Below are 15,027 nucleotides of genomic sequence, written 5' to 3'. Positions count from 1 at the left end.
TGAGCCAGCCAAACTGAAAACTATGTGCGCAGGTATCTGAAAAAGTTATCTGAAACTGTACCCTCCACTGTACTCAACGTCTAAACGATCCTTCTAACACTCTGCTAAATAAATGCTTTCTTTCAGGGAAGGCTTCCCTAGTGCTATATACTCGTGAATTAAGCAAGTTCATTGAAACTAGAGTAACTGTTAATACATAAAACTAAATCAACAGTATATTTGGTATGAAGTATAATGCTGGGTAGTTTTCACGTAGAGAGGGAGGACAAGACAGCTAGCAAAATCCAACTCCAATGTATACACACCATGTGTCTGTAAGTGTGCATACATGCGTTATTATAAGCTTAATGAGGCTTTTAATTCAATGCCCTCCTGCTGTTCACTTGGCACAAAAGCAAAAATTTTGCTCAAACAGTAGAGAAAAAAAAAAGTCCAAGCATGACACGTTTCTTAAATTAGTCAAACCTTCAACTCTTTTTTTGAAACATTCAGTCACCTCATTCAGTTGTTTTTTCTCTTTCTTTCTTTCTTTTTCTTTCTTTCTTTCTTTCTTTCTTTCTTTCTTTTGTCTGTCAGTCTGTCTTTCACTGTTTTTAATTGTTATTATAATGATCATTTTTAAATATCTTTCCACCTCACTTTCACTTCAGACCACTGTGTTTTGTCTGCTGGTTAGACTCTGGGCTCAGTGGAGGTTCCTGGTTCACCTACAGACACTAACATACAGGGCTGGCAAAGATTGCTGGGAGGCTGGCTCTGCGGCGTGGAGGGGCTGAGTGCAGGGGCAGGACACACTCCAGAGCTTTGGAGAGACGGCCCGCAAAGGTCTCCCCGTCAGACTGGCCCGGACATGGCCAATGAGGGTCAAACTCGGACAGCGCCGGTGGAGGGGTGGAGGGTGGCTTGGGAGGGCAGGACGAAGGAGGGGTGGCAGAAAAGTACGGAACACAGACAGACATGCTACGACCACGACGACGGGGGAGAGGCGGCAAAGGCTGCAGGCGAAGGAGGGATGGAAATCAACAATTAACCAACGGAGCATAATGGACCATAAATACTCAAAACACAACCAAAAAAAAAACCAGATCTGAAAAAAGAAACAAACATAGGGATGTGTGACAAAGTTCAGCGTAAAAGAGTGTACATTAGAGAAGACAAGAAAAAAGGAGAAATGAAAGAAAAGATGAAAAGTCCCTTAACTGGAACAAGACAACATAGACGCTGCATGGACTGATTCAAAATACTGATTGCCATCATTGGTCAAAAGCAGATAAATGATTTCGAATCAGTTGTAGAATCATTTGGAGGTGGTGATCCAAGATGAGAGTTTCAGGAGTTGCTTAAAGTAAAGCAGACTCTCTAATACAGAAAATCACAGTTATTCAAATCATTAGTAAATAGCACTTGAGTATCAATCCAGCAGATTACTGGGAATTTAAGATGGCTTTGACTGAACAAAAGTTCACATTACAATTAACTGTTGTGTACTGACAAACAGGTAGATTTACTGAAAACAATCAACAGTCCTGTTTCAGGGATTTGCATTTGCTATGTTTTCAAAAGGTCTGTAAAACCTTGTACTTCAGCATTCAACTTATTCCTTGTCCAATAACAAAATCTTTCACTTTAACTATAATTTGGTGGCTAATTGTGAGTGATGCAGAAAATACCATCTCATGCATGCTGAGTGCATATCATGAGAATTGAAAGTGACTGAAGTCTGCTGTAGAGGATAAGCATGTCTTTCAGTCTTCCAACAGAATCCCAGTTTTCTAGAGACTCCAACCAACTAACATCTCCTCAGTGAGGCCGATACAGAGTCCACTAGCGTATCTTCAGAATTTTTTCAAGCTACTGTACAATGGAAAATAGAATGTGGAAAAAGATCCATTGATCCTCAGAGCTGTGAGATCTTTTTGCAGCAAAGACAGGTGAGAAACACAGTGAAGACTGAAGGAATAAAACACCCATGAGGAATACAGAGAGATTAACCATGAACGAAAACCAAATGTGCACAAAAAAACAGGGAACAGGAAAAAAATATCAAAAAAACCTAAATTGGAGTAAACATACACTTGATGTACTGGTGCTGAGCAAACCTCCAAATCAATATCGCCTTTAAAAGTTTAAAGTAGGTCAAGTTGAATAGAACCACTGAGTGTATGAGATGATTCTTTAGAGTGAGCAAAGTACAGTAAGCTCACAAGTTTGGATTCATGTCATGTGCCTTCAGCAATGCGTGTGCTAAGAGAACAACTATTTCTGGACATTCAGATTAGCAAGAGCTAAGGAGAAAGTCAAGGTATAAATACTGTCTGCCTGAGGGGCTCATGTCTCAAAAATAGAAACGCTAGAAATATCAGTTATTACCTGTGTTCCTTCCCAAAATAGGTCCTACTAACAGACAAAACAGACAGCCAAAATAACAATAATAATAATAATAATCAGAATGGAGAGACTAAAGACAGTATGTCATGATGTGTAATCTGTGATGGCGTTCTCCAGAAGTCAGTGAGTTTGACTTCTTGGGCTCTGGGAAAATGAGCTGAATGTAACATTTGAATGGTGTGACACTGATGAGAGTGTCTGATTAGACTTTAAGTGCTAGGGTTGTCAGCCTGCGGACAACAGCCCTGGCACCCTAAAGTTGATTGATGGAGTCTGGCAGCTGGTACAGCAGTACTAAAACACTGTTTGGCAAAACTAAAGTGAAAATTCACACTGAGAAGAAATTAAAAAAACACCACACTGACAAAGAATAAAATAAAACTTTTGGATCAAATGCATGAGAAGATGGTGGGAGGGGTACCACAAAGCAGGCTTCACAGGGGTGTGTGACAATACGCATGGAAGCTTAGAGAGACGGAAAAAGAAAGTAAAGTATTCTTGTGGATTTTATGGCTTATAGAGTTTGAGTGCCTTTGGTTTTTCTTCTCATGCATCATTCTGTCACAAACACTTAACAAACCAACCGCATGTTCAAGACATAAAAAAAAGAAAGAAAGTGTTAATACATGCAACCAAAAACAGAAACCAAAATTATGTCTTCAGGAATGATGTCAAAATATAATACAATTCTTTCAGAATATGTAATCTGTCATAAGTTCTTAGGTTTCTGAGTCATTTCCTCTCTCTCCTCTGCTGTGACTCACCTGTTAGGGCCCTAAATTAAACTGCACATTCATTATGCATTTAAACTGTTAGGAGGGAGTCACGCCAGGCAGCAAAAGTCAAATTTTATGTGCCTTTTTGCATATCGTCTCAATTGCCTGCGCAAAACAAGCTAAATTAGGCCTTGTGATTCCCAGATCATCATGGTACTAAGATTTATCTTCATATCATTAGATTCAGAAAGTTGTTTTTAATTAGTCTCAACTGGCCTCTAAAACAGGGCATTCTGCTGTTCTCTAATATCTCATTTATGCTAGGAAAGACGTTTATTTTATTATAAACTTACATAACCTTCTGTGCAAAAAAAAAAGATCTTTGTGACGACTGGGTCTCTTGCAGGGGAAGGAAAGCTTAAGTGCCTCCTCTAGGAGAATCAATAAAATCTGATCACTGATTTGGTGTACAAATTGCCACTGCGAGTCTGTAATTTACTCTTTAGTCATTTCTGAATAAGGGGTTGAGCAGACAGCTGCTCAGCCCAAACCAGCAGCAGGAGCAGAAAACAAGCTCTCAGTAAAAACACGGCTGAAACTGAGGGAGCGTTAATAGTCTGAGTTGAGGAAACATGTCAAGGACATCAGCTAGAGATTGCTGGGTCGTACCGTTATCATCTCTGTGCAAAAAAGCTGTACTGTTGTCTTATTTTAGAACTCTAAAATAGCATTCACTCCTTGTCTCGTCTCCTTCAAAAGTGCTACACGAAACAGATAGATGAAAGCAAAACGGTCACACCATTCTGCTGCTATTCATCTAATTTTTTTTTTTTGTGAGGACTACGTAACAGGAAAGGATCCAAGGAGAGAAACATCTTTTCAGAGTACTGAAGCCAGAACTAGTCTCACAGCTCTGATCTGAAGTTGTGTGTGTGAGATCTTGTTGAAGTGATGTGACCTACCATGGGCTGCTGTGGGTAGGCGGTGTGCTGGGGAGCAGGCTGGGAGACTGGGGGGTATGAGGGCTGTGGTGGCTGCTGTTGCTGTTGTTGGGGGGGTTGCTGGGGCGCCGCGGCAGAGCTGTAGGACATGGTTAACTGGCCTAGGTGAGACTCAGAAAACACAGATGACCCCTGACCACTTTCCACTGTCCCCTCCGCTGCAGAGAGAAAGACCACATAGGTTGGCTGACAGCAGTGAAAGACAGCAGTGATCTAGTAGTGACTGGCGTGATGGACACACCTGTCAAGGGAATGGTGCCTTGCTGGTACTGCAGCTGCTGCTGATGCTGGTCCACTTCTGGCTCCTCAGATTCGGTTTGACCTGGTCCGGGGGTGGGCGGCTGGGAGCTACACTGACTGGGGACAGAAGCTGGAGCTCCTGAAGCTTTCTGGGAATCTGCTATCTGCTGTTGTTGTTGCTGCTGCTGTTGTAACTCTTCCTCCCTCCTTCGTTTCTCCTGCTCTTCTCTCACCTGCTGCCTTTGCTCTCGTTTGCGGCAGATCAAAGCAACGCGGTCTTTGATGGCCTTGGCCATAGTCTTATGGTCTCCATCACAAACATAACCAGAGTCAACCTACGATTCAGACATAACACTGTGTCACCTTAGAGTTATACATGCTGGTTCATTTGTATTTTGTGTGTGTGCTCTGCATCATGTTGTTTGTGTCTTCCTTTTCAAGAGCAATGGTTTTACATTAGCCTGAGAGCTAAGTCTGCCATTGCTAAAAAAAACAGTGTGTTGCCTCCCATAAACAAAAATACACGAAACTTAAGAAATAAAAGCACCCACCATTTCCTGTGCCACATCTTCAGGCACGTCCTTACTGAGGTCAAAGGAAAACTCGATGGCTTCGTTGTCCTTGTATTTGCCCTTGAGTTTTTTGACGTCTTCAATGCGCAGCCAGAGCTTAATGGCAATCATCTCCCCATCATCCTCCTCAGCCAGCTCCACACGCACACCAGTGTCCTCCTGGAAGAAGGCATGGTTCAGCAGGACCTTTATGGCATACCTGTGGAAAAGAGACAGACACAGATGGAAGAGAGTAATCAGAATACAGCTGTGCTTTTAAAACATCCTGAAAGATACTGGCTTCAGATCCTGGCTCTGTTAACAAATAAATGAATTTTTTTATCATTAATAGTAGTATAGTATTTAAAGGTTTACTATATTAAATAGGCTGTACATGGATAGTTTAAGCCGTGAGGAGATCTATTACAAACCATGAAATGCAATGGTTTGCTAACTCCAGATGGCAGCCAATGACAGATGAAGTGTACAAAAAGATTGTATTTGTTATGTGCAAGGACCGCTGGCCTCTTATTTCACAGTCATGTGATCAGAAACCATAACCTTGATGCTTAATGGGTTTCTGTATAGAGAGAGCTAATGCATATTATGGTAACCATCTCAGACAGAATCTGATTGGAGGGGGTCAACAGCCCATATGAGATCATTAGTTTAGCCTCAGAACATTATATCAGATCATCCAAGACGCTATATATTCAGACCAGCGAGGGTCCTGTAAATCTAATAAGACAGAGCAAGTCAGAGAGAGATGTGTAACTCAAGAAAGGAGAAAGGACAAAAGAAGATTTCTCTGGAAACACAAGCCCACAGGCAGAACTCTGGCACCAAAAACTGAATACACTGGAAGTCCCCAGCATGTGGCTATGGTTTTAGTTGCGCTGACCTGCTGTACTGTGAACTGATGTGTTTACTAATTGTCTTACAATAGTCACATCAATTGTATGTGATGTGTAGCCGTGAAATGGATGCAAACAGGGCTATCTGTTGGGGACAATGGGTTTTATCAACATGTCATCGTCACAGTTAACTTTCTTTGACATAGGCTACGCTCCACAAAGTTAGAACAACTAAAGCTTTTGGAATTTATAATAGCAGTGAATAGACACAGCGTTAACAGAAACCTCAGAGAATGTCACTATGAAAACCTATGTAGGAGCATTGTTGAAAAGCTATTGTACTGCAACACCAGAGTGGTCACATGAGGTTTTTGTGCGCTTCATCCTCCTCCTCTTCCCAATCCTAGACCTTGAAGAAAAATAATTACTGCAATCATACTTTTTTTTTCGAATTCAGTTTTCATTCCCTCATGCATAACACTATTTTTTTTTACAGCTATAGAGTGGAGGAGAGCATGAGTAGCACATGTGGAGACAGAACAGAAAGTGTGGCGTTGTTAACAGTGTTTTATGACGAGAGAGAATGACGCTAACTCGAAGAGCATTGATTTCAAAGAAACTCAATTATATTTATAAGAATTTGCTGTCATCGTTTTTTATCCATAATTTCCCAGTTGGGTAGAAAACAGATACTCGACTGCATACATTCAGGAGAGACAAAGCAGAATGAATGAAGACTGCTACCAGAGGCAGTGTAGCATTTTGCTGATGGAAAAAGAACGGGTGCTTTTGACTTGGAGACAGGGGAGAAAGTGAAAAGAGAGAGTAGTGTGTCTCCTATATGCCATTTGGAGTTTCTGCCTGAGAGGTTGTGTATCCGTTCTTGGCTTTGCGCCAATGGACTATGCGGGAATCAAGGTTTATAAGCAGCTACTGGACACATTCCACCCTCAGCACAGCAGTCAAGACCTTCAGCATACCATTATATCAGCTGCATGTGCAGCAGGGGGTCTCATTAGGACGAAATTGCTTTTAGTATGAGGTGCGGTGCATATTTTCAGGTGCGCTGAACATCACCGCACACTTCTGGGTGTGTATGTGGGATGTGGGAAGGAGGGGAGGGTCAGAGATAGAAAGACTCATAGAGACAGTGAGAGAAAAAGAGGACTGAGAGACTACCTGTGGGTGCTGCGCTCACTCACCTCTCATCTTTGTTCTGACGGATACATCCTTCGATGATTTCTTTCACCTCAGGTATGGCTACCTTGTCAAAGCTGCCCGGTTTCACTCCCTGCAGAGACCCATCACGACAGAAAGTTAAATCAGAGTATCAACCCCTGCAATTCCACTCATAAACCAGCAGGAAAGTGTCTATTAGCAACATAGACAAAACAACAGCGCCAACACATTTTAAAATTTACTGTAGGCTACTGAGCAGCAGTATGTAATTTTCTTTATGGCAGTACAGTGAACCATATATTTTGGGGACCAGGGGTGTTTTATGCAGTCTAAGCTGTCAGTCAGACAATGTTTTTTTCTGGTACAGTTGCATCTGCAGCAGTTCGCTGTAGAGCTTCAGAGATGAGGGACCAGAGCTCTAAAAATCAACTAACCAGAGCTAACCTTCACTCCGCTCAGAAACAAAGAATGTTTTAGTACTTGACTCACTAGGCAGTTTTCAGATACATCTTCTAATCTAATCCAAGATATCAGAAGATTAAGGAATCTACAAAGCAGCTATGTACCACAGGACACTCTCACACACAGAAAACATGCGAGGTTTGTATATATCGTAAGATGATAACGCACCTCTCGAAGTATGGATAAAGTGCTTTAAACTGGACATTTAACCTACTTCCTTACCAACACTGATCAGTGAACATCTCATTGACACTGAGTCAAACTGCGGTGTGATAATGTCTGTATTCTTACTGACCTTAGACAGAAAGAGTAATGTAAACCAGTGGACCTGTGCACTATTGAGCACTGTGTGTCTTCATCTTTACAGAGGAGCTCCATTAGACCAACACAGGGATTCAAGTCTTAACACGATCAGTGTTGGACAATCCCTTCATGCTACAATCAAGATCTGATTGCATTTACATTAGTTAGTTACCAATGCAAATAAAGTATTTTTAAAACCATAAAAAATTATATGTAATCAGCGTCTCTGTACAAACAGCAATTTCTCTCAACTTTTACCTCAAAGCATTCCTCACAACTTTCAGGGAATAAACAAATACTTGGCACAATAGTAAGTGTACCCATTATCAAGCTGTCAGCCTAATCCACAAAGTGGAGATCAGTGACACCGTGTCCTCTCAATCAAGCATCATTATGACACAAATATTCCACAAAGCATTTTTGAAAGGATTAGATTTTGCAAGACTTTCTTTCACAGAAGTCCTGACACATCCCTTCCCCTGCGAGAAAAAGACCACTCAGAACATTTTCACATCAAAGCTTCTGAGGAAGGCCCAGTGTCAAAATAGGCATCAGAGAAACAAAGAGATTGTGAGAGACTTACCGATGATAACCTGGTACGTCGAACGCTCTGGGCTAAGTTCTGTCTCAAACCGTTGTCTACCACACTATTTACTAACCCACCCCCCACCCAACTCCTTCATCTACTTCTTATATAACGCTGCCCCCCTGCTCGGATTCCAGGGGCAAACAAAGTTAGGGATGACGGAAGAAGTAATGGAATTAAGTCAGAAACTAGAAGTATTCCAATAACAAGGTGATTATAAAAGCTCTTTACAGATCCTAGCGAATAGGTGCATTTAAGCCGGATCCACTCAGCTCCCTATTCTCCTCCCAGTCAACAATAGAGGAAAATTAAGGAGCAATCATTTTTAACTTTTTCAAAAGAGAGAGGGAGGAGATAGCCTGTAGGAGTTTGGGGGTGGAGGGTTGGTTGAGTAATTGGACATAGTGAAGATAGCACAAAAGCAATTATGACCTAAACTCTTTGAATCTTTAAGCTGAGCGGAGAGTGTTGCGGTGTGTGTTAATATTGAAAGTGTTTTATTTTCTGGTTGAATTCATTCAGCAGTGTACGTCCTAATTACTTTTAAGGGTCTGTCGGATTAAGCCATGAACAAAGAAGGCCCAAAATAACTTGAACATTATCCACAAATGACTGAGACTCAGTCAAACTGCCACATACTATAAAGTCTGCAGCACAAGGCACTAATTAACGAGACAACTGACTGTGTAGCCAGAAAGGAAGACCTGTAGAAAAGGGATTAAGGAGAAAACACAAGCAGAACCATATGGAAGTTTGGCTAAAAAACTAAGCAAAAGTGTCACACACTTCTATATTACAACAGCTGCTCTATGTTTCCCTGCTCTGAAGCATACCATAGCTTTTTAAACCAGCCAATCTACTGCAGTGACAAACAGATCTGCAGGGCATAAAGAGAATGTCAGGCAAGCACAAGACATCTTCATTCTGCTTTAATTCTAACATGATGATGGTGTGCAGTCACACAATGGGCCCAAGCATTGGGATCTGCCTGCTGACATCATAGGTATTTAGTGAGAGAGCCGTAATTCATCCACAAGAATTTAAATTATCCAACATCCAGTCCTATTGGCCAACAGAAGTGCTCACAACAAAGCCTGACAAACATCCTTACAGCATATGCATCTGAATGAATATTTAATTACAAAAGGCTGTATCTTAACATAGGTTTATGGAGAAAATTTAAAGGACTCCATATAAAATATTTAATTACAACCCAGCAGATTAGGATTTATAAATAAACAAACAAACAAATAAATACATTCTCACATCTGTGAGTGGGTTGAACTCAAGACTCTTGATCTTAAAATGCCTTCCAACTGCATTATGGTATTGAACTTAAATTGCTTCTCTATGCACTTTGTTGTGTCTGTGCTATTGGATTTCATCAGATTAAACAGGCTGGAGGAAAGTCTGGCAGCAGCTTTTTCTGAGAGGCGGATAAAGCCAGAGCTGTGAAATTCAGGACACGGTCAGTCTTCTATCCATCAACAGTTGGTGGGACGCGAGCAGAGCCCCCACAGCACTAGACACACTCTATGAATCTCGGTGCTGACTCACAGAGCCAGACAGGAGCTACTGCATCACTAAAGCAGTACAGAACCCTCTACAGTTTCCCCTTTCTGCCTCGCTCAGCTTTGCCTGACTAGTCACACAGCACCATCGGTAGCTGGCAGAAGTGCGGCAGCAGATCTGTGTCTCCCTCCACTCCTCTGGACAGAGGAGGTTTGGATGACTCAGTAAGGGACTATTCTCCACCAAGGTTAGGGAGGAGAGAAAGAGAGAAAAAAAAATACAGAAAGAAATAGAACATACTCTTTAGCTTAGGTGTCAGTCACAGGCAGGAAATAACAAAGACATACATCACTGCTTTTGAGATAACAGAGAGGAACAGACATGTCAACGGTATTCAAAGAATCTGAGGATTCTCTGTAACGTAACAATGAGGGTTTCAATTCTTCATCAAGCTCACAGAAACTTCAACTTTGATCAGAGTGCAAATAAGCCAGGCATGCTGAACAGATTACAACCACATACAAACTTCTAGAGAATTTTCAAGCAATCACAGTCTCACAGAGCATTGCCTTGGAATTTCACTTCTTCACAGACAACTCACTCACACGTCACATTCTACCCCAGCTAAAACACTCTTCCGAATACTAACACACCCACGATCAGCTCACTCAGGCGCCCACAGAAAACTTAATCAAACATATGCCGTTCATTAAATCCATGGGACTAGAGATTATGACGAAATGCGACAGAAAAGTCTTCCTCATGGTATAGACAGTGCTGCCCCCTCCTGGTAAGACTGAGAGCATTTAGCGAGAACACATGGAGCATTTACAATGACTGTTTTCAATTTCTTTTGACAGCAGAATCATACGACCTCTCATCTGACTGGGCCTGAACTCAGCTGGGTTCATGACAGCCTGATTTTCCCCCACAGCCGAACAAATAAACAACCGGTGTGTGGAAGACAAACAAAGGCCATCCTGAGGCCTGGCTACGATCTGACACACAGTACATTTAAACAGGATTTACAAGTGATTTCTAAGGTAGGAAGAGCATTCATGAGGGTGCTAAGCATAAGGAAACTGCATGTACTTATTTAAAGCCTTCAGTCACTCTAAGGGTTTCATCAAAGTGATTTTGTTGCACAATATCTAACTACATAAATCACATGACAAACAGGTGAGCGACGTACTATAAAAAGGGGGTCGGAGCTAAATTAAACAGTATTAGTCTTAATCAAGTCTGTTGGTTCATACTTAATCAGAAGCAAACACCTATTTCTAGTGACAAAAACATAACACATGAGAAAAATCACATGAGCACTGGTGTGACAGCACCATCCTTGTGAAAAGCAATTACATCACAGTGTGTGTATCTTTGGCTGACAAACATTCCTCTGAATCCACAGCTTTATTTGTTTAGTGTATGACGGATACAGAGATCATGTCACTGGGCGGGACAGGATCTAATATTTCACCCACTAAGCATTGTAATGCTGGCTTTTTATGGCGTGATGAATGCTAAGTCATCAGAGTGGTTCTATGGGAGAGAGACAGAGAAGATAGGAGAGAAAGAGGGAGGGAGGGAGCAAGGGGGAAGGGAGGCAAGGAGAGAGAGAGAGGGGGAGAGAGAGGGAGGTAAGCGTGTGTTAATATCAGTAAAGAAAATCATCACTCACGCTGGTGACTCTACGGTAAATCTGGGCGGGGTTCTGACATTCGGAGTAAGGGTACTCCGAGGTGGCCATCTCCAGCATGCACATCCCAAAGGCGTAAACGTCCACTGACTCATCATACTTCTCCTCATACATCTCAGGAGCCATGAACTCAGGGGTACCTTCAAATCAAAACAACCATTCAGAACTCTCACAGCCTCAGACCTGCACACACTCACTCACTCACTCCCCCTACAGGCCCTCAAGCACAGGGCTCGGAGAGGAGAAGAGACGCGATCTGTGGTGCTGAGCAATCCTGGGAAGAAAAGAGACAGAGGAGTAGAAGTGGGGTAAAAGGTAGAGAGAGAAAGATGGGGGGGGGGGGGGGACAAAAAAAAACAAAACAAAAACAAAACAAAAAAGAGGACAAGGAAAGCTGCCTTGAGTTATTAAGCCTCCAGAGAAGTTCATATTTTTCTCTGTAAGGCCTTTAGGAGTGAGTTGGCAAGAGTGGGACTGGAGCATTGGAATCAATATCAGGCCCAATTTGAAGGGTTTGGCTGTCAGACAATATGAGCTACTGTGCATAAAACAGAAAGCATTAGGCAGACTTACTGCATTAGTAAGCACTAGAGCCATCTTAGGTGAACATTTTTCAATATTTTCTAATGCTATGAAAGAATGACTAGCTATGGAAATAAATGTATTTCAATAACTTAACACTTGAAAAGGTTATTTTGAACCACTTACCTTCATGACACCCTGCTGAGAGGAAAGGTTAGGAAAGTTCAGGACTGGGAGATGTATATCCCATAGCTAGTGATTATACAGCATTATTCAGCGTATCAAATTAGCCTGATAAACAAAAGGCCTTACAGAGAAAAAGAGAAGAAAGTATATTTATAATCTTTTAAGTTCCCTTTTTTTATGGTAGGGCACATAGTGCTCAATGACTTACCAGATCCATGTTCAGCACACTTACTGTCTGAACTGCAGTACGGTTAAATAGGCCATACTGCACAAGAGACAGTTGGGGTTTTAGCCCTATATTTTAGGGGAAAAAACACACTCAAGGGTGGCAAAAAAAAAAAAAAAACTAAGGCAAAAGACATTGATTAGTGGAAAAAGAGAGGATTGGAAGGCCAGACAGACACAAATCAGAAGACTACATGTTGCTGAAAAGTAAGGGGGGGGGGGGGGTGACGAAGCAAAGTGGCACACCTTTGGAGAGAGATGTTGCAGGTTACTGGCAGAATTCTCTGTAAATACATATGCAACACACAGACCACAGATTCCTTCACCATCAACCAATTATTTAACGAAATTCCACGTGTAACTAACTTTCTAATGATATGCGCCTCAAGACTCTCGACGCCTTGCATATCGTAAAAGGGATTAAACTTAAACCCGCTAAACTTGATAAAAATTTGGGGTGCTTTCAGCTGCTCCATGTGGAGGCCAATTGTTTGTTTATTAGTTTCATATGGAGCACAACAGAACCAAACAGTGTATTTGACTTTTATGGAGACATTTAAACATATTCAGTAGTCATATCTATTTATAACTCCAACGACAAGTTTATTGGATTTAGGAATTAAAATTGGAGGTCTTGTGTATTCGGAAGGTGCAGAAAAAAACTGTGATCTGTTCCATTTCTAAATGCATTCTCAACTGTAAAACAAGCATGATTTTAATTTACCATCTACCACCTCTTCACCACACAACCAATGAGGTAAGCAGGGACACATAAAATATTTTGTATTCTATCACCTATGAAGAAGCTTTGCTCAGTTCAATGTTTATGCACACTGCAGGCAGCGAGGACTGGCAGAGGGCAGGGTCGTACCTATGACACTCTTGGCAAACGATGAGCGTTTGAGGGTGGCCAGACCCAGGTCACCGATCTTAACGGACCCAGTAGGTCCTGTGATGAAGATGTTGTCACACTTGAGGTCCCTGTGAATGATGGGAGGGGCCCTGGTGTGAAGGAAATGTAAGCCCTTTAGGATCTGTCGACACCAACTTCGCAGAACTTTGATCTTCATCACCTTGAAACGCTTCAGATACCTGAAAGCAAAACCAGGAACCACTGCAGTTAACAGAGATACAATTCTTTTGGAGAGATCTGGGTTTTTTTCATTGTTGTTTTTTGGGGTTTTTTAAACCACAGTGAGTCACAGTGCAATCTGACAGATTATCTGTGACAGACGATCCTTGTCGTGGGAAAAGACATACAAACCTGATAGTCACAGTGGCAAAAGAGGAACTGTTTACTGTTTGCTGGCCTAAAGCGGATTTAGACCCCTATCACTGCCATTACTCACAATGCCAATAAACACAGACAAAACCTCCATTAATGTTACATGGCAATATTCCAGAATTTATCTGAGAGTTTCCGGGATTACCTAATGCTGAATGGAAATTTTCTGGATACAACCATGAAACACCTTGATTTAATGCCAGGTACTATGAAATCAGAAAGATAAGATAAAGGTCACAGCTCTGTTTTACTGTACATGTTGCAGGTGACCCATGCACACATCTTTCTGGCACAAACTCACCTGGACAAACTGCCAGCACAGGCAAGTGTCAGGTCCATCGTCAACAGAGATGGAGATTAGACAGACTAACTAGAGACAGATGGAATTGTAATAAACACCACAATTCTCCCTTATGGCTGAATTAGGGGATTTACATTTCAAATAAGTCTGCGTTTTGTATTTCAGGGATACAGAAAAAGAGGTGGGGTCTCTGGTGGGACAAGAGCATGTGAGAGCAGAGCAGTCATTAGATTAGTCCTGCATACAGAAATCTACTGGAGTCATGCCATGGCCCCAGGATTTTCTCCAGTAATCCTCATTACAACAATCTACTCAGAGTCCAGCAGCGAGGTGAGCTGGGAATCCATCGTTCAGCCCAATCCTGTATGAGGCTACAAACTCTTGGCTACACAAATGTGGGAACAAAATAAGACAAACACACAAACAACAACTAGGCCTATACACTGTCAGTCCCACAAAATAAGGTGTTGATTGATCTTTGGTAGCTATCACTACTGTACTTAGGTGAACTTTGCAGATTCAGTGGTCTTACCAGTTTGACGTGAGGAAAATCAGAAACAACGTTAGCCCATGTTGGGCTTGATTCCAGGGAAGTTTGAATGAATGTGACTGATGTGATTGATATGTATTAAAAAGACAGATGTGCACCCTGTTCCAATGACAACTTGCTCACACATTAATTAAAATAAAAGACACAGGACTTTGTTTCTTTTCACTGAAATGTTAATTTCTATCTAGTTGAGCAACACTACAAAAGGCTGGATAAATGACAGAGAATTTACCGGAGGAATATTTAGTACAGAGTTTGTGTAAACAGCTTGACAGCGTGGTGTACGAGAGCCCACAGCGATTTTGGGTTTTGATTGTCAAGTGTCCCTGTGGGAGAGGCCGAGTGACGAGATGGGTGGGGCTGCTTTGACGGAAGTTAAACGTTGACTGAAGGACGCGTTCAGTGCCAACGGTGAGATCTGTGGATGTGCAGGGGAGCGATGACTGACAGTGCCCCAGGCAAACTGTCTC

General features: G+C 41.9%; 1 protein-coding gene across 1 annotated transcript in view; it reads right to left on the bottom strand.

Moving 5' to 3' along the window:
* Window positions 1-15,027, bottom strand: part of wnk1b (WNK lysine deficient protein kinase 1b) — a 74,843-nt gene that overhangs the window by 21,613 nt on the left and 38,203 nt on the right. Inside the window, exons 3-8 of the mRNA XM_030771724.1 lie at window positions 13,293-13,513; window positions 11,471-11,628; window positions 6,953-7,041; window positions 4,897-5,116; window positions 4,345-4,680; window positions 4,067-4,258 (exon numbers count right to left, since the gene is read on the bottom strand). Of these exons, the coding sequence (XP_030627584.1) occupies window positions 4,067-4,258; window positions 4,345-4,680; window positions 4,897-5,116; window positions 6,953-7,041; window positions 11,471-11,628; window positions 13,293-13,513 (1,216 nt within the window). The remainder of the gene's footprint in view (window positions 1-4,066; window positions 4,259-4,344; window positions 4,681-4,896; window positions 5,117-6,952; window positions 7,042-11,470; window positions 11,629-13,292; window positions 13,514-15,027) is intronic.

This window comes from Chanos chanos, chromosome 1 (assembly GCF_902362185.1).
Source record: "Chanos chanos chromosome 1, fChaCha1.1, whole genome shotgun sequence".
NCBI lineage: Eukaryota > Metazoa > Chordata > Actinopteri > Gonorynchiformes > Chanidae > Chanos > Chanos chanos.
Note: the sequence above shows the minus strand (reverse complement) of the source record. Positions and strands in the feature narration are given on the sequence as shown.